The sequence below is a fragment of the Aythya fuligula genome, chromosome 1 (assembly GCF_009819795.1).
Source record: "Aythya fuligula isolate bAytFul2 chromosome 1, bAytFul2.pri, whole genome shotgun sequence".
NCBI lineage: Eukaryota > Metazoa > Chordata > Aves > Anseriformes > Anatidae > Aythya > Aythya fuligula.
In genome coordinates, this window is record NC_045559.1 from 136,555,510 (window position 1) to 136,580,858 (window position 25,349).

At 39.3% G+C, this 25,349-nt stretch overlaps 1 protein-coding gene across 2 annotated transcripts in view; it reads left to right on the forward strand.

The window, feature by feature from the left end:
- Positions 1–215: 215 nt before the first annotated feature.
- Positions 216–25,349, forward strand: part of PPP2R3B (protein phosphatase 2 regulatory subunit B''beta) — a 48,511-nt gene continuing 23,377 nt past the window's right edge. The window contains exons 1-2 of one of the 2 annotated variants that reach the window (XM_032189471.1): positions 216–240; positions 1,235–1,680. In XM_032189471.1, coding sequence (XP_032045362.1) covers positions 1,336–1,680 — 345 coding nt within the window. In that variant the 5' untranslated portion in view covers positions 216–240; positions 1,235–1,335. Of the gene's footprint in view, positions 241–1,234; positions 1,681–15,144; positions 15,407–25,349 lie in introns of those variants that run through there. The other variant, XM_032189480.1, reaches the window with a different exon arrangement.

Consider the following 25,349-nt stretch of genomic DNA (forward strand, 5'->3'; position numbering starts at 1 on the left):
GCTGTGGGGACACAGTGACACGGGCGGGCATCCCCACCACACCGCACCCCGAGGCGAGGCGAGGCGGGCACAAAATGGCGGCGCCTCCCCCGCCCCTCCTCGTTTCCACGGCAACCCCCCGCCGCCAGCCCGGGAGCGGGGCAGTTCTCGCGAGATGTCGGCGGGCCGGGGCGGTGGGCGCGGGGCGGGGCGGGGCGGGGCGGATTTGAAGGCGGCGGCGGGAGGCGCCGCGCGGGGCAGGTGGGTGCTGTGCGCGCGCGCCCCCCCCCTCCGCGCGCCCCCCCCTCCGCGCGCCCCTTCCCGCCTTTCCCCGCGGGGCCGCGCGCGCGCTGCTGCCGTTGGGCGCTGTTTATCCCCCCCCCCCGTGCGCGCTCTCGCCAACGGCCGCAGGTGTGCGGTTGGCGGCAGGTGTGCCGTTGGGAGGGCGGGAAGGGGAAGGGGGGGGGTGGGCGGCAGCCTCCGGGGGCCTCGCCCGCGGCTCTGCCTCAGCGGGGCGGGGATGGGGGGGGGTGGAGGCGGGGTATGGCCGTGGCTCGCTGCCTGCTGACGCGGCGGTGGCGGTGCCTGGGCTCCCCGGGTGTTGGCCGTGTCAGGGCTCCCTCGGCAGCGGGGCTCGTGTATCCCCACAGCACGGGGGTTCAGCGTGCGTAAACGTGAGGGCTTAAAGCGTCAGCACCGCCATAAGCATGTGTAAGGGCGAAGGGTAAACCGTGAGGGGCTTAAATAGCGAAGCCCTGCAGTTCCTACTGTGTTTTTTAATAAGAGGTACCAGATCAGCGTGCACAGCCTTCAGGATGAAAATCCAGCCTTAGGACTTAGCCCCAAACCCTCTCACTGAAAGGCTTGCTTCTTAAGTCTTCTCTGTGCTATCACCACAGGCTCTGCATGAGCTGTTTGCTTGTAGGTAGTTATTTCCAAGTTCAACTACAATTTTTGAAGCCAGTTTGTCCCGAATGAGTATTTATTATACATTCCTGGAGAACACTTGTAGACAGCTGTGCTTGGGTGCAGTTTCTTTTTCTCCACTGTCCATCACTTACAAAGTATGCTTTTATGAAGAGCAATTTTCTGGATTTGGCTTCTAATTAATGACTTATGCTTACAAAATGTTTCTGTGCCTTTGTAATCTCATGCTATCACGTCTCTCCCCACACCTGCTGATATCAGAGGGGAATAACTACCAGCACTTTGTTAGAACTGTAACATTAAATAAGTGTTTTGCTGTTTTTAACAGGACCCTTGGCTTCTGTGAAACTCTGAAAGTTATGTGGAATAAGTAGATAACTCAGACCTTTGTTTGGAATTTCTTCCAACAAGAAGGGAAACTTGTAGAAAATGACACCCGGGAAAGTTTTGCAACCTGTATTGAAAATGAAGGTGGATGAACTGTTTTTGTGCTGGTTTAGCCAGCCTGCGACGCAGCTGATATTAAAGGACTGCTTGAGAAGGATCAAGAATGAGGAGAAAACTGAGATCAGAAATGGAGATTCAGGAAACAGTAAAAATGAGAGGTTTGCTGCTACGAATTCTGACTCCAAGCAAAGCGTATTAGGAGATGTCAGACTACCTTTGTCTTTCAGCCCTCCTCAGCTTTCCACTACTCTTCCATTGTCAACTTCATCCAGCTCAAGGAAAGTTTCTAATGTTAAAGGAACACGTAGATCTTCAGGAACCAGAGTAGTAAGTCTGTTTCTTAGTTATTAGACCTATTTGTTGAAATTGAAGTGAATTTTGTGGTTGTGGCTTTGAGTTATACAAGCAATTAGTTCCTCCACAGGAGGTGTCTGGAAGCGAAGCAGCACCACAGAACATGAAATGTCAATGCTGGCATGTCATCAGTGCTCAGTGGGCTGAGCTTCTGAAACACTGTCTTGGCTCCTTGGAGTTCTGTTGCTTTTTATAAGTTGTACGTGCCTGACACAAACTGAGAAATGGATTGCTTTTATTTCCAATAATTTTTCTATCAATAAAATATTGCCCTGGTTCCTTAAAAGAGCAGAATGGGAAGCATTGTAAGATGCTTGATTTGGTACAGCTGACTCATTTGGTATATCTACCCTAGTTTGAGCGGTAACTTCAAATAAGCAATACTGATCTGTCTTGCTGGTAATGTACGTGTCCTGGTCACTCCAGTGGGTACAGCATATGTGAGGAAGGGTCAGGATAAGTGCTTCCTGCTTTCTGAAGGATTGTCCTGTGCAATAAGGATAAGGCTGGTATCTGTATTCCTGTGTTTCTGAAGTCATGAACAAACTACAAGTGGTAGAAAAGCTACAAATAACTTTTTTTTTTTACTTTTAAAAAGTGGTTTTCCATCATGCCTTTGTGAACAAATAATTTTAATAGCCAAAACTTGGATAGATGGGGCAGATAGCCTTGGCTAATAGGGTATCCTGCATGAAATGCATTTAATGTTTTATATTAAATATCTAATGTTTTATCAGATTATCAGACATAATAGTGTACAGAGATTATTTATTTAGTTTAGTAAACAGATCACAGTTCCTGGCCATTTCTTCTTTAACTTAGTTGTGAGAAGTAACCAAAATGTTGATGTTTCAAATACCATGCTTCCCATAAGAAGGCCTTCCACTGTAAATGCATTTGTCCACAATTGTGAGTTCCCTGTGTTTGTTTGCACTGTTACTTTTACAAAATACTGCCTTGACTGCAAATATTCCTCTGTCTGATGATACCAGGCACTATTGTTAGTCCAGGACTCAAATTTGGCTCTGCTGAATCTGCATATTAACAAAGTAATTGTTTTGGTACTGCATGGTACACTCAGTGCTTCCATTCTAAGAAGGTCTTGGTTTATAAAAGACAATGTCTTCTATGCAAGAATGGCATCCCTGTCCCCAGCCTGACGTGTTTTTTTGTGGCTTGCAGTTCAGTTCATTCTAACTTGTGGGCCTCTTAAGAAATAGTAAAAAAAAAAAAAAAAAAAAAAAAAAAACACCACAGGATAGAAAGTGTGATGATTGATGAAACTAAGCATTGCATGTATGATCTGCCTTGTATCAAAGGAGTTGTTAACAGAGGCGTGCTGTTTCTGCTGTAGTGCTATAAATTCCAGTTACTTAATAATACTGGCAAGTAGTAAGTGGTTGTTGCTCTCAGCCAGTCTCCATACCTTCCTGCCTGACTCCGTCCACTAGCCAAACCCTCTCATGTCCCAGGCAAGCCATCTCGGGTTGGTATGGGTAGAGCAGTCACAGCTGAAGAAGATTAAGAATGTCAGTTAATATTCTGTTATAGGTGTCTGCTGTGTGCATATACCTGTATTTTTACCCACTGGCATAACAATATGACAGTTTTGTGCTAAAACATTTAATCTGAAGTGTTACCTTTATTTTTTTTAAATATTAATTTTCAAATCTAGTTCAACGTGGAGTACTCACTTCTTAGATTCAAGACATCACAGAGTCCAAAATTTGTCAGATTGCCTTTATAATAATAGAGCTGTATTTTATGCATAATCACTATCCAGACTACAAAGCATGACAATTGATTTACACTTTCCTTTATGTTCATACCCTCGTATCTTCTGTTCTAGTGAATTGTAGGTAGTTAGCAGATGCTCGGTCTACTCCTGCATCAGATAAGTGAGCAAAGGACGAGTTTGCATTACATGCCACTGTTACATGATGTATTCCATCACTAATTTGTTTATTCTAATTTCTCTTTGCGTATGTTGATTGCTTTAAGTAGGTACCATAAAGAAGAAATAAGAAATTCATGAAGGTGTGACAGTTGCTTAATTGGAATCACTTGTATAGCACTGAGAAGCAAACTAGATGGGTAGGTTGGTGTTTTTTTCATCCAAAGTGTTGTATGGAGGGAAGTTTCTATGCGATAAGAAACTTACTTGTGACTTTATTCAGCTGAACTGAAGCATCATGCAAAAGGTTCCTAATCTTCGAAATGTAAATTTTATTTGGAATAAGCACCAGCTCTTAAGAAATCCCAAGAGCTGCATAATTGCACATTCTATTGTGACAGTGAGTTTTCTCACAGAAAGCAAAATATACCCCTTTTCCTTCTCATGCAGTCATAAATTACCCATTCAGTGTCAAAAGCGATGCATCTGGCTTTGTGCACTTCACCATTGTTCATAAACTGAGCCATAGTATTTTTACCTACTTCATTTGAGTTTAAGCTTGAGGTCCTTGGCATTCTTATGCTTCACTTATGCTTCTGTAAGTGGAAAACAATGTTTTGAATAACTTTTTTAAGAAGAAAGCTTCTACTGTAGCTCTAGTGACCGAGACTTAAACTCTAAGGAACAGTTCTAAAAAATGCTTAATAATAATAATTTGCTTAACTCTGTGTGCCCAAGAGTGACATTTGGAAAGGGCTTCTACACCCAGTCATAAAGAGCTGGAGAATGATTTTCTTTAGTACTATAGAAGTCAACATAGGCATCTTCTGTATACAGTAAGAAAAGCTTTAACAAAGTATTCCTGTAATGGAGCGTATAGGTAGTAAATTTGTTTTAGTAGGATACTTTTTCGGTATCATTGAGCTGAATCACTGCATTTAATTATGGGTAAGGCTGCTGTACAACTTCTGCTGTCTCTGGGAATATTCCTATTGGAACTTTTCCGAAGGACATCAGGCAGTAAAGCTGGTAACAGCAAGCTGACATCCACAGGTCATTACTAAGTAGTAAGTAACTGTGTAGGAAACGCCATTTTCATAATACAAGTTTGTTTTTAGAAAGCCAAGTATTGTAGAATGCTTTCTTGGAACACCAGTCTTGAAATGCATACAGAATTCAACCATGAAAATTCATTTGAGAGTGTGTTTTGATGTGGGTGAAAACGAAACAGTGTTTGTATAGATGCTTTTGGTTAATTTTCCCTTAGGGAAGGTTCTTTGCCTTTGCTTGTATGATGTCACTCAGGGAGGTCAGTGTCTGTCTTGTGTCTGTTGCACAAGTAACTTGTCTACAAGCACAGTAACTGCAAAGTTCTGGTGAACTTCATTATGTGAGGTAAAGTGCTTGCTAGCACTCAATATTCTTCAAGGAGATTTGTGACTTTTTTTATATGCTAAATGTATTAAAATAGCAAGAAACCAGAGGCATAGATAAACTTCTACAATTGTCTTTAAAAACAGCATACTATAAAATAGTCAAGAAATTCTAGAGCTGTAACTTTGAAACTTGAGGAATTGTTGCTGTAGCTTTCTTCTAACCCTTATCACTACTGTACACGGGTTTAACAGTGTTTCTGGCACTCTAAATTATCTTAAACATATGGAGAATACACAATTGTACACTGTTCATCACACTGTCAAAAATGCCAGGCCTCAAGGCCTAAAAGATGCCGCAGGCAAAATGTTTAATCCAAACCAGCTGGTGTGCTAGGCATCTGGGGAAACAATTCACAGAATTCCCTATGGGCATTTTGGAAGGGAGGGGAGTTGCAGACAGAATGTGATATGATCTGACGAAGTTCAAAGTTATTTTCCATTTCTCTGCAGGGTCAATCTTTAATATAAAGATACTTCTTAGGTTGGTTTCTGTATGTCCTTTTCTTGAAAAGCAAACTGTTCCTGCTCGTTATACTATGACAATTATTAAAACTCATTGTCTTGTATTTCTCTAATTTGTAATTTTCCCTACTGCTGTACTATATTGCAGTATAGCTTTATTCATCACTGCCATTCTTGAAGGATTTCAGTTTCCAGTTAGTCGATTCAAATGGAGTGGTACTACTAGAATCTATTTTAGTTTAAAGGGAGACTAAAATGAAACCATTTACCATTAAGACAAAGGTTTAAGCATAACAGCACTAATAATTGCTTATTGGAACAACTGAACTGATGGCTTGAGTTAAAGGGTGGGTAGCAAGGCTTAGATCTGCATCCTTTAGATCAGTCTCTGTGTTCTCCAGGTGGGCTGTAATGTTTTTGGGGAACCTCCTTTTGTTAACAAGGAGAGAAACTGTTCATAAAATACTAGAAAAGTAAGAGGAATGAGCTTTCAAATCCAGAGAGGTTTTCACTTTGGTCATTATTAAATATCATTAAACTTGGTCGGTCTTGGCACTTCAAGTGTCTTGTTTTGCATGTTGCCTGCATCAGAATTGCTACCTCGTACACCTTAACACTAGAAGTGGTGTTAAGTACAGCCTGGGAAACACTAGCTGCATTGGGATTGCATGGCAAACTAGGTTAGACCGTACTCAGTCTTACGTAATGTGTACTTCCGAACTCCACATTGAGCAAAGCTAGTGTTAGTGGTGCTGTCTCCCATCAGTAGGTTGGGAGGGTGGCAGACTTGGCTTCCAACTCAAGCCTGTGACTTAAAAGCAGACTGTAAATAACCTGGTATCAAGCTGATGTACTTTTAGGATGATAACAAGGCAATATGACAGATGTCAGCACTAACGTGTTCACAGTAAAGGTCCTTCTATGGTGCCAACAAAGGAAGGACAGCCAGAAGTTCATATAAAGGTCTGGAAGATTGTAACTATAGGTATTCCTAGAAAATCATTATTAGTTTCAACTGGCGTGAGATAATAATGGTCAACATAAGCAGTACCAGTGGTATATCCTGTGTTATTCTTAAGCTTTGCTGTACTGAATAGCTTGGAACAGAAGAACCGTTATCCTGATTAGAGAACCAATTATTCATTTTATGTAAAAATGACAAACACTTATTCACTGTTACAGCCTTTTGGTAGTGTTCTTTATTATTGCTGTATATTGGACCCAAGAACATTAATATTATGCTTGGCAGTAATAGTATTTATTTTGTTTACACATTGTGCTTTGTTAGAAGAAATAGTAATCTCTTACAGTCCTCTTTCAAAGTGGCAGTTCCACATGAAAGAGGAGATATATCTATCCTATTGGGAACTCATAAATATTCCTTATATGCTGCAACCATTTCTAAAGTTTTTGACACTTCTAGTGCTGAAAAACTGAATTTGGAACTATATGTGGCCTTCTTTAAATTTAAAATTCATGTGACTCCTGACACAGGACAAATGCAAATATATGGTTGAAATTGATTATTCAGAGGCACTCTTTCCTGTAGGAGTAACTGTTGCTTAAAAGCAAATAAGCAAAAAAAACTTCATAGTTGCATGAGATCGTTATATTAAGATATTTACAGTTACTTGTCTATTCCCAGTCTTTTGAAACATTTAAGCTAATTATAGATCTACATCAGTGTCATTGAAACAGTTCATTGTTTTAGCAGGTGAGCAGTCTTGGAGGAAATTAGATCTTGATATAATGAAGACAGCTTTTTTTTTTTTTTTTTTTTCTTGCCTCAAAGATGCAAGAGGATCCACAGCTGAGAACCCATCTTGGATTTTTGAGAACCTCTCCTTCACATGCCCTACACTTACTCTGTCAGCAAGAAATGATCTTCAGGCCAAAAGTATGTGTGGGCTTACTTCAGTACAAAACAATGTGGTTCATCCAGTGAACTAGTTTGTCTGTTGTTGGACATAGTAAATGGCTGCACAGAAATTTTCAGCAAGCAGTGCTACAGGAAGAATCTCTAAAATTCCAGTGGTAATATCATGGTTCTGTCTTTCAAAAGTAGAGGCTTTGCACACAACTGTTTTGAACTAAATGAAAATTAGGCAATTTAAGTAGCTTAATTGGAGAAGATACCAGTTAAGCTCATTTGTCGTTTTGTACGGTCCACAACAAGTGGGTACCAAATTTAATGTTTTAACTGTGTCACAATATACAAAATAACTCCTTTTTGTTGTTGGGTTGAAGTATTGTGTTCTCGTCTTCAAGTTAACCAGATGGTACTAGTGTACTGGTGGTTAAGATTAGTTTGTATTCTGTCAACAACAGATACAATTTGAAGTTATTTCACAGAAAGCTAACCAGTGATCAAGTGGTGTGTTCATAAGTATGTGCTGGTACTTCATGTTAGATGTGCCTCTTTCCCACAGCAATCACTATTCCATATTAATAGTAGGTAGAAACTTGAGTCACCCGTGTACCATCTCTTGACCACGGGTACTAGCAGTGATAACTGGCTCTTAGGGCTGCTGAGGTAGTGCTTAAATAACCTTTTGCATACTGTTTCTATTAGGTTCTATAGTTTCTATTTCATATGAAACAAGCCTTATGTATTTGTTCTGTGCAGATCTTACTAGAAACTTCTGCGTGTTTCAGGCAACAAATAAGATGTGTTGGAAGATTACAAGGAGACTTCCACAGCATTTATAGAAATAGATGAGAAAGGAGAATGCAAAGAAAGAAGTTCTCAGTGGGTGAAGAAGGGAAACAGCAAAATTATCAATAAAATGCAGCTGTAAATATGCCCAGCATGAACAGTCTTCATCTAGGGCTTCCTAAACAAAACAAGGCTTGTAGAGCTTACGAAACTGCTTGACTTGATCTGTTTTTTAAAATTCGTCAGAATCAGGAGAACAGTTTCTAAACAATTTTATTCCTATAGAAGCTAGATCTGTATTGGTAATCGGCTGATCTAGATTTGGTAAACAATTCTACTAGATATATTGGATATAGTGAACAGTCTTTATTCTTGTGGAGTATCTCATTGACTCATATATCAAGCAAATTTTGAAATTAAATAATGTTGAAGGTACTCAATAGACTAGGTTTTTCTTACTTCAGTCTAACATTAGTATTCATAAATAGTCTTCATTTGCATCAAACACCCTTCTAAAGTTTTCAGTTCAAACTGTAGATTTGGAACAGAGATCACCTTTATCATTGCCTTATTTGCTGTTAACATACTGAAGGGCATCTCCTAAAGTATTGAACAGTGGCTTATTTATCAAGTAACAACTTAAGTGTAAGCTAGACTGCTTGAAAAATATTTGTACCTTACAGCAAGTCACTCAATGATCTCTCAAGCATATGCAGTAAGCTGTCCTGCAGCTGTCACTGACTCAAAATTATGGTCTTGTGATTTCAGGGACTAAATTACATGAGGTGTTCGCTTATGATGCCCAAATTAAAGTAGCTGTTGTACACCAATCATTTTAGTTTTGGAAATAATGAAATTCTAAGCTGTGTGTTTCTGAAGGGATTCGTTGAAAATTCAGTTCATGTGAAAGTGGTAAGTACTGAACAGTTGGTCCTATGTTTAAATAAATTGCTGGGGGGCAATCTAAGAACATGAATGACAATGTTTTATATACCAGATTACTTTGTCAACTTCTAAATTAAGGTGATACAAGGTAAATAATACCAACCTGGAAACAAGTAAATATCCAAATATCTGTGTGACTTTGAAAAGTTGCATAATGCATAAATTAGGCTCCATTATAAAAGTACCTGTCTCCTGTAGGAAAGTCTAAGTGTCATTCGTAATCAGCTTGAACTGACACTTCATTTCAATGTGTTCTGCTACGCACAGGCATACCTTGATAAGCTCCAAATGCACAAACGGTGGCTTCCTCTGTGGATACGCTTCATTAGCATCATGGTTAATCTAAAAACAGCGTTCTATAATGGCAGGTGTAGCTTTAATTTGTATGAGCCAAAATAAATATTTTTATTGTATCTATCTGTTTAACAGCCACCTCAGTAGCATCAGTTTGGGTGCAGCTTTTTCCATGGTCTAATGAACAGGTTCATCTGAAGATCACAAATAGAAAAGAGGTTTCACCTGTAAAGACCATTCCAGCAACCTGTTTCCATCAGAACTCTGTTTATGCTATACAGAAATAAATAAAATGTGAACTGAATCTTTTCCTAAGATGGCAGACAACGTGAGAATTGTTCTGAACGGGGTACTTTACTATCCTTTAACTGCCAGGCTTCAGTTTTATAGTATCTCGTGTTGACGCTTGCTGAAGTTAGTCTGCCAGATGCAGTTAGCAATCTAAAAAGGCTTGTGCTATGTCTTTGGAGTCCAGGCAGTGTAATCATAGCAAGGTGACATGTATCTTATCTTGCTTCTAATCTGATAACAGCCCGTGGCGTGGTGTACATACATGGCATTCTTCTCATAATGCGCAGAGAATCTGATCAGCCCATCCTTCCTGAGCTATCAACATATATCTTCCATCTAATTGGTGTCTTGCTGTTCACTGTCTTACCTCCTAAAAACTTGGGATTCTCCCAGTAACTCTGGAAAGAACCTCCAGGCATTGTTTTGTCTACTCCAAGAGTACTGGAAAAATTAAATCATTAGAAAAGACATACACAATGTCTGAATGTTCCGTGGCGGAGGCACTGCATCCTTCAAGGAAAAAAAAAAAAAACTTGATTCCTTCTGTGGTCTGTACTTTGTAGACTGTCATCTTGGGTTTTGTCAGACTACTGCTGGACAAGCTGTTTGGGCTCTGGATCTTAGAGGCGACCCACTCACAAGGGAGTTAGGGATGGATAATAATGCTGTGTCATTCTGTTCATCTCACGTCATCTTGTTCGGATCTCTTCAAAGCAGTTTGAAATGGGAAGGTCTTAGTAAGAAGCAAGTTAAATAAGTATCTGAAGAACTGGGAAAACTGCATGTCTGGGATGCTATTAAATCCCTTTCCTTATCCATCAGTATAAGAACAGATAAGTTTCAACTTTGTGCATCCTTATTTCATACGACCATAGGTTTTAGTCAATGAAAATAAAAATATTTGTAAATTCAATATTGAAAAATCAGTATCAATAGGTTCTCCCCACCCCTGAATGGGTCAGCTTGTCAATAAGTATTAATGTGCTTAGGTTGCTTAGGCAGGATCAAAAAGCAGGATGTTCTTTGCGGCTTTCTATTTATTCTTGGAGGTTCCCATTCTCTAAAAAGGTCATGTTTTACAGGACCCATCCTACTAAAATTTGAGATCATTAAATCTTGTTATGAAATGCATTCTCCTGAGAAGAGAATGTTTTGTTTATTGGTCATAATAATGGAAAATAACACACTGACAACTGAGGCTTTAGTCCGTTCCTATAAAGAAGCTTTTTCCTTCCAAAGGCCTTTCTGAAGACTTGAAGGGTAATTTTAGATTTCTGTTGAAGTATTGTCATTCCTCATTTATTCAGACTTTGTCAGTGGAAGTTGCTGTGTACAGTATTAAATAGAGCAGTACTGCTGATGCTAGGGAGCCTGCCTAAGCTGTGTTTTCTCTCTTTGGTCATAATACCAGTCTGACTGAAATGGACATCATCTTTTTAATCTTTCCCCTTATTTCTCACTTTGTACCTTAAGAGCTGCTGATACAATAATGGTCCATAGGCTAACACTGGCTTGCAGGGTTAAAGATCTCCAGGTTAGTGTAAATAGTGTATCTGCCCAACCAGCATTATGTTTGCTCAATGTCACTTGCATCTCCTGTTGTGCAGTAAGTTTTTTGCGGAAATCTAGACTTGCTGGACACTCAGTTGGACTGTGGAGCTTTGGAGTAAGGAATAGGGAACCAAGTAATTATCGATTAAATATGCCTCATTTGCATAAATTAAATATCTAGTTGCAACATCTCTCAGTATATCAAAGGCCAGATAAAGACTATCAAGAGTTATTTCTAGGTTAGATAATATTAAATAATGGTGATATTCTAGTTACAATCTTTGTTGAAGATGAGGTGGGCAACTCATCCTTTTAGGGCTTTTTGTATTGTCTGCTTGTTTCTCTGGTCTAGCAAAGAACTGCTGCTTCCATTTGTCATCCTTCTGGTATATTTCTCACTTCTCATTTATTTATTTTTCTTGCCTTATAGTAGCTGTATTTTGCTTAGCAGCTTTAGCTGATTAACTTTTTTGTATATCTTCTTGAGCTATTTGCTAATAGTGCTTTTTCTACTTAAAACATCTGAAATATATCCTTTGTACAAAGTTAGTCATGCTAACTTATATCTCTTCAATGTACTCAGAAATATGTTACCTTGCCTTAGTTATCTTCTCCTAACTGCTCTTCTCTGCCCCTCACTAGTCAGTTCCTTTTGGGAAGTTGTATGTGTTCTCTGCTGTGGAGATAAGGCAGAGTGTGTGTTCTGGGTTAAGGGGAAAGCTAATTTCTGCAGCATTGCAGGCTGAAGGATTCAATTATAATGCACATTGTAGCCATTGAGTTTACTCACGCAGCCTTAAAGTGCGTGAGGCCAAATGGGCCTTCTGTCACCGTGGTTCTCACGTGATTGGGTTGAAGTCTGGAACGCAGGTTTTGTATGGCTGAATGCAGTTTGTTACATATTGAGCTCCTTATTTTCTTGGAAGCTTCCTGTAATGTTTGGATGCTTTTTTTTTTGTATGATTTAAGGCCAGTTTCTGATAATCTCCTAAGACTTTAGAAGATTAGTCAGTATATGCTTTACACTGAGAAGAAAATATAGAAAAAACTGCATTTTGTAGACAAATGTTTCAGTTTTTCTGAGTTATGCTTCAGGTTTCTATTTCTTCTCTATTCCCCAAAACAGATTAAGTAAGATTTGTCCAACCTGAATACTTCTGTGTTGCAGCCGCATAAGTATTACACTACATGTTCAGACCACTGCTAAAGTGGTGAACTCTTTAACCACAGTCCTTTGAGTCAGATCCATTCATAGTGTGTATCTTTAGCTTTGGAAGGAAGCTCTGAGCATGCATCTTCCCTTCTGTTTATCTAGCTAATAATAAGCTGCCAGGATACTTGAACAGCTTCGTGGCTGGCATCCAGCCCTTCACCCAGGAAAGGATTTTGCCTTAGCTTTCACTGGAGAGAATGCAGAGTTAGGGTGAGTGTAACACTACACCTGAACATTCCTGGTTCAATCTAGATGAAAGCTGACTTTCCCTTTCTCCTGTGACTAACTCATGACTGAAAAAGGGAAAACTGATCTTAAGGGGCTCTTGACCACATGTCTTCAGTAATGCTTGTACCTGCTTAAATGTGGCAGTACAGAACCTTTTAGTGTTCAGATGGTGTAAAGGAAGTGAGAGCTGCCACTGTATTTACCTCTCAGTGCATTGCAACTAAATGTTTACTTGCATGTAGATTCTTCACATATTGCAGCCTGTCTGCTTTCAAAAACTATACTGCATGCAGGTACATAACTACTAGGTTTGAAACCAGGCTAGTGACAGTAGGGCTAGAACAACATTAAGCTAGCAGTGGGATTGATGTACCGTCTACTGGGCTGTGAAGTGGTATTAAACCAATGAAACAGAACATCCAAAATATTGAATGCAATATATTAGTAACTGGTGACAGACTCAGAGCTTCATTTGAAAAATGGAGTGAAATTCACAGCTCTTCAAAGTGCAGTTCAGAGCAACAATTTCTTACTGAGGTTCCTTCAGCAGGTTCAGGTGAACAGGAGCTCCAGTCCTTCAGCCTCACTCTCCTTGTGGCAGCCAGTCATCTTAATGACATACTGTGGCCTCCTCGACCAAGACCGTGATTGTACTAGTGAACTGGAGTGCATTACCTTGTGAGAAGGGATGAAAACAGAGCAATTTATGTAAGCAGATACCTTTCCTTACATATTTTCCTTCTCTGAAGGAAGGCCTTTTTTCCCTAACCTGAAATGCAATCTGCCTTGCCTGTGTGCAATACAACCTTCCTGACCTTCCCCAAACATCTTAGTCCGGAATGGGCATCTGCTGCCCAAGTAGGATTCTTCTACTCTAACACCTCAGTCCTTCGTCTCAAGTTCCAGGCATGCTGCTGTTGTGCGCTGCATTCCCTGCTCCCCTCTGGCTTCCTTGTGGCCCAGGGTTACCACAGGTTGGTTGATTTGGTCTTCCTAAAAGGCAGCAAGTGACAGCCAGCTTTGTTCTGTGCAGGTTGACAGCCTCATCATGCCAACCATGTCTGACTCTTGCCTAGTCAACTCCTTACTTGCTCTACTTCTGAGATAAATGTCTTCATAAGTTGCAATAACAAAGGAGGTGGGGAAAAACTAGATACTGACTTAAAACCAAGAGAACAGGCTTTCTGTCATCACTTACTTCCTAACAACATGTGTTAAAGTAAAAAGGATTTAATTAAGGCAAATCATGTTTCACTGGTACCTTTTCATAAATTCCCTTTTTCGAAATCTCGCAAGCTGTGTGTTGTGGAGTTTTTAATATATTGATATGACAGAATGGCTATGAGTAGACGGACGAGGCTAAAGATTATAGATAAACACAGTGGAGCTAAAATAATGCAGTCAAATAAGAAAACTTGAGCTTCATGGCGAAATAGTTGTTTCAGTGTTTCTTGGCTGCATACATTTTTATCTAATCAAGAAGGTTATTTAGAGCATGAGGGATGAAAACAAGAAGACTGGCCACATCTTCCTATTTATGCTATTAGTAACTACACCCGTGCGTGACAGTTTAGAGGAATTAATCAGGCAACATAAAATATGCAACGTAAAATATCTTAAAGAATTTGGGGGGCTAAGAGTGTTATATTGCAAAAACTTCACCTGTTATCTTTTAATGTACATAAAAATGTAGAAGAGGAAGGACACAATGTTACTACCTTCCACAAAAGATTACCAAAAAAGATTATCAAATGTCTGTTTCTGGGAAGGAGATTGCTGTGGACCAAAAAGTACCCTTATTCCCCACAAAATGTATGTAAGATTCAGTAAACTTAAAATAGAGTAGAATGGTAGCTAACTCTAACTTTAGTGCTACTGAAATGGGATAGGCATGCAATCTAATACACGGATATTAAGTTCTATAAAAACTACTATTTAAGCAAGAAAAATGTATCCTGTCAATTTTGGGGGGATTTTGTTAAATCATTGATATTCCTGATGTATTTCTATGTGAAACTAGGTGAGCCACTCCATGGAAGTTTGCAGCTTTTTCTGTTGTCTTCATTTTTCCAATGTGATAGGATTCCTGCTAAAGGACTGGAGAGCTTAAAAGGAGTTTAATTGCTGCTCAGTAAGCCTTATCCTTTGGTGAGGTACTTAATTGAAGCTAGACAGTGAGTGTTTTGTGACAGAAGGAAAAGCTGAGGGGGGATGGGAGGAGGAGGAAGCTACGAAATGACCACGGCTGGCCTCTTCACATTCCTCTAGGGCTTGCTTTTTTAAAATTGGAAGCTGCTTTTATAGATGCTCCTCCAAACAGGTTTGTTTTTTTCCATACTATCCCATTTAGACTTTGGAATGCATGTACGAAAGGGCAGGCCCCCAAAGTGACTTTCCAATCTGTTTTTGTGATTCCAGCCAAGTTCCCTTTAATGTATGGAGCAGGCGAAGTTGAGCTGAGTCTCTTATAATATCACAGAACTCAGGCGCAGCTGCTGCTGCTTTAAGTGGCACTGTGTGATAATACAACAGCTCTGCTATTTACTGGGACTCAAGTGCCTGGACTGGCACAGAGACATTATATGAAATCCGAAAGCATGAGGATAAAGGAAATTTCTTTGCGGCAAGACCCTGATCTAAGAAAGGAGTTGGCATTGCTAGCTCGAGGATGTGATTTTGTTTTACCTTCTAGATTCAAGAAGAGACTGAAAGCTTTTCAGCAGGTCCAGGTTTGTCTTTCAGTTCTTATACAATTAAGTTATTGTATTCAGCTGTATGTTTACAACCGTGCAAATTTCAGGAAATACATGGCAGTTATTCCTCAACTAGCAGTATTTCACTAGGTTTCATGTATGTTTTCTGTATTTTAGAAGGTTGCACAGGTGCTTCTCTGCAAACAAAAAGACAGGAGAGCTTACTGAGTCATGTAGTATAGATGAAGTATGTTTGCACAGAGACATATGCAGTAGAAAGTTGGTGTGCCTATTGCCATTTGACTTTTTGGACAGTTTTCCTTAATCTGCATAGTCACAATCTGTGTATTTCCCCTGGGGGATTAATTTACATTTTACTAAAATCTACTGAAGTAGGATGTAACTTTAACTCAGAATATGTCAAAGTGCTTTTATTTGTCCATGATGATTCTGAATGCCTTTGCGTTGTTGTTCTTTTAGGCTTTTATTTGGATGAGATCAGTTGTTGCTACGTAGTTCATACATGTGCCTCTGCTGTTTTGCAACAGTGAGTTAAATCCACCATTTTAAAGTGAGCTCCTCATTGAGAATAGAAGCGTTTGAAATGCGTGGTTCATAGGAAAACTACTTATAAATGTTTCAAAGAGATTCTTTTGTGAGGGCAAAATCTTAAAACTGTTTTATTGGAGAAAGTCGGTATTTCCTCAACCAGCACCAAACTTTAAGTGTTTTGGTGGTATGTGAAAACATTCACTTTGTCCTTACCTCACCCTCACTTCTAACTCATGTACTAAAGGTGTATCAGTGACAGTATGTTTGACATTTTTTTACTTGTTTTTAATTAAGGAAAGTTTGGTAGTTGAACAAAAATTACATTATCTTAAGATTTCTTTTACTTTTCAAATCATTATAAATATAGCCAACCATTTAATTTTGTGTTCAGAGCACTAGTGTCCCTTCTGGGTGACCTTCAAGAGAGGGCAATGGAGCTGGAGCCCTGTGACCCTAAAAAAGTGTTAGCCGTGTACCTGTTATGTTTTTACTTCAAATTTATTTCAGCTGAGCTATATAAACAATGTTTGTGCCTTTGTGGAAAGACTAATTCAAATGCTGACCTATCAGGTTTATGCTGTTCAGAATAAACTTGTGAATGAAAGGATTTTTGAATTTTTTAATTCAAAAACTAGAAACAGCCAAAAAGGAAAATGTTATCTTTAATTACCCCGAAGTAGCAGTTAATATTTCTGAAACTCAGAGCATGAGGCGAGCTTAGTCTAGTCATGGCATCCCGCTGTAAACAAACACTATTATTACCTTGTGTGGTGCCCGTTAACTTGATCTGCCTTTCATCGAGTGATAGCTGGATCGCTTGCACTTGTACGAGGTTTTTTGTGTTGAGCTAGAAAAGGTCTCAATATAGTATGGCAATGCATATCTAAAAGCAACTAAATACTTTGGAAAATAGCTTGTCTAATGTATTTTTTCAGTTTTGATATTCTGCTGCCTGTTACCTTACAATGCAGAAAACGAACAATCAATTTTCACTTTCAACCAGATTTTCCCTTGGATAAATGGCAATTGTAGAATAACATGTTAAACCACTTAATTGTATTACAGACAAAACTGTTTGGGCAGAACAAACTCAATAGGAATATAAAACTAAAATCTGATGTCTTTGCTCAATCTGATATAAAGTATTTTATCTGGGGTTCCTTTATAAATGCTATTTTATTTCTACTATTTCTACGTGATTTTTAGAAGACCTTTATGAAAGTACCTTAAATATGCAAGTGTCAGTAACTATTGATATAGAAGAAGATGAATATTCTTTACCTTCATGCTAATGGTAATTTCAAGTTGTGCCTCATGGGCCAGGTGCATTTCAAAGAATATCTGTTTATATTTTACGACATAATCTCTGAAGAAATTTCATGTTGAAATGAAAGACTGCTTAAAGCTTTTGTAGAATAACTTGAAAACCTTTTCTCAGTTGCTGAGCTTCATTGCCGTTGGAATTTACAGTCTTCTATACCACTGCAATATTTACTTTCAGACAGAACAGTTCTTGAAATTGATGTAAAATCAGAATGCTAAAATCAAGTGTAACTGAAGGCTGACCTGTTTTTCCATGCCTGTACTATACTTCTATAAGCGTTCATATCCGTGAAGTTTCTGTAAGATGTTAAACAAAAGTCAGATTCTTTTGAAGAAATGCAGTGCTGTAGGAGTTATTCTCCTGAAGTGAAACAACTAATGGTCATGGGTGGTGATGGCTCAACATCTGCTCTGACGTGGTTTGGAGTGACTGGGTCTTGCACAGTTTCTAAGAATTCTGAGGTGGTGTTTTTTGCATAGAGCCATATGCATTTTCCATAGATAATCAACTGTCCTTTGGAATTGGCATTCAGTGGAGTGTAGCAAATCAAGCTGTACGGAAAAATCTTTAAATGGACGATCAGTAGTGAGGTGGGTAGGTTTGGTAAGTGGTGGAACAGGCTGCTTCTCAGCAGTTGCATTTATTGATAGAACTGAGCAAAATAGCTATTTCTGGAAAGACTGTTTCTCAAAAATAAGATTAAAACAATACACAACTGTTGAAATGTTCTCTGTTATGGGGAACTGAATTTGGAACTGAACTTGAGTACATAATTTTGCACAGACCAAAGAACATTAATTCATCTCCTTGCATTAGTTGTAGGAAAGACCATTTTTAGGCAATTTTGTGTCTACAGAATATAGTAAGCTGGAAATGCAACACTTGAAGAGACACTGTATCCATCTTGCTCATCAGTTCTCTGAAACTTTTGAGGGAGAGGGAACTTATCACCATGTCAAATGGACTGCCAACAGCTGGTGACATCCCTACCTGTCAGAGCTGGAATGTAAGCAGCATCATTACCTAGGCTATTTGAGGAAAATATATCTGAAGTTGGAAACAAAATGGTAACAGAATAAAATAAATCTGTGTGCAGTGACATCCTTGCACCCATGTAGCTTAGTGTTAGCAGAAAAACACCTATTTTCCTAGTTTAGCTTAGTCTCACACTGCTCACGTAAATTGGTTGAGTTCTAACACAAACTAGACTTCACTGAAGTCAAATTTGCACTGAATAGGATTTAAAAATAAAGAAAAATTGCCCTTAATCTCAAACTCATCCCCTGAATTTCAGTGCCAGATCTATGTGCTGGTGTATTTTCTGATACTTGAACTGCATCGTACGTCTGTCTGCTGTTACTGCTTGGCGGTCCCTGTAGCTGTATGCGTCACACCTCAGTGTGGAAATGGCAAGCTACTGGTTCCATGACCACCTGTTAATGATACTAAATGCTGCTGCTTTCGCATGCTATTTATGTCAGCTGTATGTGAAATATTTCTTCAACTTCCCCACTGGGCCTCCCAAGATTAGCTTTCCTTCTGAGTGAAGTTAGGCGTGCGTTAGTGCCTCTTGATTGCTTTTGCACTCCTCTGTTACCAAAATGTTTTATAAACTCTAGTGACGCATTCAAGATGACAATGAACACCTACAGCCTGTAGGTGTTAATGTGTGCTGGGCTGGTGTATGCTTCTGCTGTAGTGTACTGGTTCTTCCAGTGATGGAGTTAACATTGCCGTTTCTGAGGGAAAGTGGATTTTGAAAAGCTTAATTGAGGCAGTTGGTTTTACATCGGTAGTCAAGACGTAAGTTGTGTAGTAATTGGAGGTCTTCAGCAGGCCAGCTTTCCTAACAGGGTCAATTTTCTAATTTTATTTTGTTTGGAGATGAATTAATACCACAGAGGGAGACATGATATCTGCTTTTACACAACGTTATTCCCTTTTTAGGGGGGGGAAATAAATTTGCAGGGTGGGGTGGAATGGAAGTGTCATTCTGAGTGTAGCTTATAGCTATGCTTGATGTTAGTTTGGTGTAATGCCAACATTTAAGACAGAATGAGAGTATCTAAGCTGCCCACCGAGACTGGCTTGTTAAGGTGAGAGATTCCCCTAGACAGTCTGTCACTAATGGATTGCCAGGTCCTCAGCTCTAGCCATGCAGAGGAAGCCAGAAGCAAATAGTCAGTTTTCTGCCACTTGGGTGATGGGAGACTCCCTGTGCAAGCTTAAAATGTATTGGCTGCACTGTGACAGCAGCTTCTTCACCTGCTGGTGGCTGGTCATAAATTCATGCATGTGTGTGCTGTTTCTGTAGCAAAGCCAATATGGTGCACGTTTGTTACAGCTCACTTGCACACATGATTTAAGAGTCTACACGTCAGTACCCTCTGCAGATAAGTCCTGACCAAACAATTCAGGTACCGGAGACTTCTGATTTACTCTTTTTCTTGCCTTTGGAATAAAAGGTTCACATGCCTTTTCTCTATTTTAACATACTTCTCTTACCTTTATAATCATTTACACTACCTAATATAGCAGGTGTGCTCTGACTGTCAACAATAGTACTTTGTATCCTAGAAAGCCTGAAACAGTTTGGCACGTTTCTGTATTAAAGAAAATAGCCTTCAACTTCTTAAGGATCAAGGAATGTGCAATTGTTTTCACAATTGTCCAAATCAGAATTTGCTGGGGCATTGCCAGACAAAAAGGTAACAGAATACTTACTACACTGATGACTCCGCAGCTCAGTAACAAGGCTGAGCTGGCTGATATTTTTCTTGTTTGAGTGGATTTTTTTCTAAGCTCAATTGCCCTGAGTGACTGAAAGTTGTTTTGTTGCAAACATGGAAGGCTGCAGAGCTTACGAATTAAGTGGCTGTCTGTCTTAGCCCTATTTGCTACTTCTGATGCTGAACTGATGGCCTGTCCTGACAAGGGCTGTTTTCCATAGACAAATGTTAGAATTGCCTGAGGTAACTGGCTGTCAGTTTTTCCCCATTAAAATGATGTTTAGGCAGTCATGACTCCTGTGCAGGTAGTGAGTCCCAGTGTGATCCACTGGCTGTGTACAATCATAATGATTATGTACTAGGAGGCTCTTACCAGCTAGTCTCCTGAAACAGAACGTGCTGGTAAGGAACAGGAATACGGATTTAACCTATGATCAAAGTATTTTCTGAGAAAGCTGCAGCTATATGCAAAACTGGGTGTATTACTGACGCGGATGCTTGTTTTGATATAGCTCATAAAATGGAGGCTGTCTGACAATTCCCAGGCAGTGACTAATATTTTGTACCCCTTCTGTCTCGGCACAAAACATAGTAGATGTTGCCTTTCATGAGGTATTTTTTCTGAAGTTTACTTTTCCATTTTATAATCTGTACCATTTTCATTTCCTGAATTAGCAGGGGAAGCAAAAAGTATTTCCACTGGTCAGCAAATGCTTAGAGGATCCTACCTCTGAAGGCTCTGGTAAAAGCTCTGTCAGCAAATAAAGCAAGTTACTTGTGGACATATAAGATACAAACTCCTCCTGGGCTCATGTTTTTTTTTTTTTTTTTACCATTCCACCTGTACCCCACCCCAAGGGAATTCTGAATGAATCATGGAAATCATGGAACTGTTTCTAACTGCGTAACTAGAAACTTAATGCAGGAGTTCTGTGTAATTAAAATGTGGGGGACAACTAAATATATGTAGCTGTATTTTAAGGTCTTTCTATGGCAATAATGCATGTGCAGTAGAGTACTTCAGTTCCCAGCAGGACTGCATTATTTGTCTGTTTCAGCTGTACCAGCTTGTAAGTTCATTGCATGCTGCTTTTTTACATGTGTGTGGAATACCGCTCATCTGTGGTGACATGCTTTTAGTTGAATGTATTTTTAATGTCAATGCAAAAGATGGTATGCATGGAATGTATCTTGTACTTTAAGTGGAACCCTTTTCTGGATACCACTACCTACCACCTCCTCCTACGTGAGAATTAACACACTATCCCAAATAGCTTTGTGTACATGGTCCAGACTTCTGCATGCTCTGCTCTGCAGAAATACTTAGACTTGAACATGGATTCAGTTCAGTGGCTTTCTTGTGGAGCTCACGTTGGCTGCTTAAATGTGACTTGCTTAATTCAAAGGGGAAACGAATTACTCATAGCTCTTGTGACCATCAGAAAGTAAGTAGCTGAACTACCTGTTACTCTGCTGTCCTGACCCTGAAAATGACGGGAGGAATTTCCTTCAGGTAGCAAGCGACAAAATCTTTTTTCCTTCAAAATCAGAGGTTAGCAGACAAGCATTGTTTCAGTGACAAAATAGATCTGATTCTAGCTTGTTAAGAAGCTAAATTTTCCAATATTAATTTATAAAATGAATGTAAACTGATATCTCTGCAACTTGATAGCCAGTGATATTCTAGGATCAATACTTTGCTGGTGATGTTGATATTTGCTATTAAAGTGGACCACATTAGTAGTTCATTATTGCACTAGAAATACAGTAGAACTTGGTGCTGAGTATTTGAGGAAAAAAAAAATCATACAAATCAACCAACTCTTCTGAGCTTTCTATTTATAGTTCAACCACCAGGTGATGAATCAGTGAGGGTTTTGCCTGACTTAGTGGATGGAAGAGAGATCAGACCAGTTAGGTTCACCAACTGCTTTGTCTCTAACTGGCAGTACCAGGGTCTGCACTCTGAACTGTTGACCTCTGAACACAGTGAGGCTGACAGAGTTGAACCAAACACCAAGAGAAAGGTTATCTATCCCTAGAGCTGTTTTTATGTTTGTAGCAAGTAAGAAAACTAATATATATATATATATATATATATATATATATATATATATATATATATATATTTAGGTCATGGAACTCTAGCTGTAATTCCATACTTCTGTGAGTAGCAGTGCAAGTCGAGGGTCTTCCTTAAACTTCATTTTACTGATTCCAGAAACGCCAGGGCATGTTAATTCTGCCAAAACGTGACAGTGCGATATACGGCTTGGTATCTAGAATAAAGTTGTTTTAAAATTGGGGATTATCATTGTCACTAGATGACAAGACGAAGAGACCTTAAACTCTTGTACAGAAACAGGTTTGAGAGTAAACTGCCAAGAACATGCATAAGTCAGATAAGAATGATAGGTGGTGTGTGAAAATGAGACGAGGCATGATGTGGCACACCAGCAGGGGACACCCAACAGTCTGGGCAGAATTTTAAGGCAAATACAGACTGCACTTCGGGGAGCTGCTGAACAGCTGCTCCCTTGTATCGATCGAAGTGATATGTATAAAATCAGAAACAGTGTACTTTAAAGTACTTTTTTTCCTTCTAACAGTACATGGCTAGAACTTTGTGGAAAGCTGCATTCCTTTTCTCATTTCCTCCCACTCATTGTAGCACCAATTTTAAGTGACTACAGGCCAAACTGGATCAGAGAACTGATCTGAGTTAAGGCTGAAAGCAAAAGCAAGCCAGTTTAAAAACTATCAGGGCTAAAATTAATAGATGTTTATCTCTTACCGTGGAAAGGAAAGAAGAGCATGTATGATATAATTAGTTTCTATAGCACATCCAAAAACAGCTGCCAAATAATAACTGAAGGATAGGAAGCAACTGGGACTGAAAAAGCATGTGTTGCCAGAGGACTTGTGCGTGTATACCCTGGCACCTGTTTTTGGCATAGGTTCATTCTCTGTAGGTGTGTCTCTAAGCTTGACCACATGTCTTAACTTTAGGATTATGCTTGGCAAGATCAATCACAGTCTTAGCATAGTTCTAAGGGTAATGTAAACTTATTTCAAACAGCATTGCCAGAGTATTCCTCTAACCTTCTTCAGGTTATCACCAGAACCATGTTGCTTGTAAGTGGAGTCAACTGTGGGAGACTGGATGAGAATAAGTAGTTTCACACTGCTTTTCAGCTGCCTCGGTGACCTGGGGCAATTCCCCATGCTGCAGCACTGCCACTGGTACTGACGCAAAGGTCAGTAAACCCAAACAAGATACAGGAGTGGGGGAAGATGCAGGTGTACTTTGGTTTGGCTTGCCTTATGCTGTGCTGTGAAACTTCGTTAGTAAGCTTTCAGACTAAATTACTGTTTTCAACCTATTTTTCAGGGTAATAACTAGATTTTACAGAAAGTCTGTCTGGAAAAATAATTTTGAAAGCTTTAAATTGTCAAAGGATACTCTTGTTAAGCATGTGAAGCCGAATGGGAAACGATGCAGTCAGTGAACTCTTGCAGTAATAAATCTGTCTTTCTAGTTTGGCTAGAAGGAAGATATCTAAGAGCTTACAGAGAACAAGGGAAAAACATCATTTCTTTGAATTAGATAATTGGAAATCTGAATGTCTGCCACAAGGTCAAGCAAGCTTATGTTACAGAAGTTTTTCTTGGCTTGTCCTGAGGGTAGCTGTAAAATTAAGCTTGCTTACCTATTCTGAAGCAGATCTTTGAAAGAACTTTAACATGCCAAAACATTTGGGAGTTTGGAATAGATTTTCTAAAATAATATTTTTTTCCTTGCAGGTCAGTGAATCATTTTCTAGGTATTGGTAGCATGAATCTTTAACCTGGTGTTTTCAGGAGTTAGGTTTTATAAAAGCTACCATGCCACTTACTTATCTAGAGGAAGTGTTGACATTCGCTGTACAATCAAATAGATAGTAACTCAAAGCAGAAATATTTCTCAGACTTCATTGGTCAGACTTGAAAAAAGGGGAAGGCAGGAAGGCTGATTGGGTACTCCTTTTATACCTGCGTACTGGTCACATTTTCTTAGATTCGCAAGTAACATGCACCTTTGATAGACAATAGGGCATAAAATTCAGTATAATCCTACAGAATGCAGTAATTAAATCTTTAAGTTTATGCTGCAATATTTCTTGTTTTGTTTAGAACTTTCAAGTTCACGTGCTAAACAGCATTTATGTCTCTTTACTACCACCCTACTGTCTCTCAGGTCTCCATTTTAACTTTTATTTTCTGTTGTAGCAGTTAAAGAAGGGAACTTCATGCAGCATCTGGTTTTCCTGGTGGGTGACTCAAAGTATCTCTAAGTGGGTGTTTGCAGGGATGTTAGACTTTAAAGAACCAAATTGTATACCTCTGCAGAATAGCTTTTAGCTTATTACTCACTTTGATATTCCTAGGTAATATTTGCATAAAATGTGATATGCAAGAGCAGAGGACTCAGCCAGTGGAAGAACTAGAATCATTTATGCATAGCATGCTTGAAAAGTATTGCAACATTCTTCTGTTGTTTTTTTTTTTTTTTTTTTCTTGGAGGGAGGTCCTATTGTCTTGACCCTATTGTGTATATTCCATTGACTTTTCTAATCTGGAAGTCTTTATGGCAGCTTATGGTAAATAGTACAGCAAACGCTGAATGCTGTCTCTGAAAACACATTTTGAATGTTTCCAGAGGAACTGGTATTACAGGTGTTAGTGTCTGTCAAATGTTTGAAAGCATAAAAGGTTTTACATTAACCTATCTTTTTCTGTAGTCAATGCAGATAACAATTAAGTTCAATGAGTTTGTCCTAATCAGCAAAATATCTATAAAACACTACATTTATAAACATATTTACCTTGCTCGTTTTTCCACAAAGTCCTTTTTAAGTGAGGTTTCACTCACTAGCCTTTGAATGTGAAGCCCATCTGTGAGGTTCTGTGCTTACCTGTAGATGGAAATAGACTTGACTGAGTGTACAGTGTTAAAATATCTGGGAGCAAATGCCCCCTTCCTTTGTGTTTCAGGAAGACATCCTGTCATTGGAGGACTCTTTCATTCATTAAGTGGGGAGAGGGAAAATCACCGTGGTGTTTTTAAAATGAGGTATCTTCATTTTTGTTTAGAACCAAGTTCACTGCTGAGTGTAACTCATCTGTTGGCAGATGTAAGAACGTAAAACAAGACTGAACCTCTCTCATTGGGGTGAGGGGTGGGGAATCTGTGTTCCCCAGTCCAATTACTACCATATTGCTCTACTGTAGTTCTAATAATTTACTTTCCATCCGCTGGTAACAGTTGGTAAAGGGTCTAGAGAGCAGCAAAATAAAATAGAAAGCTGCCCTTTGAACAATGACCCCACTGGGA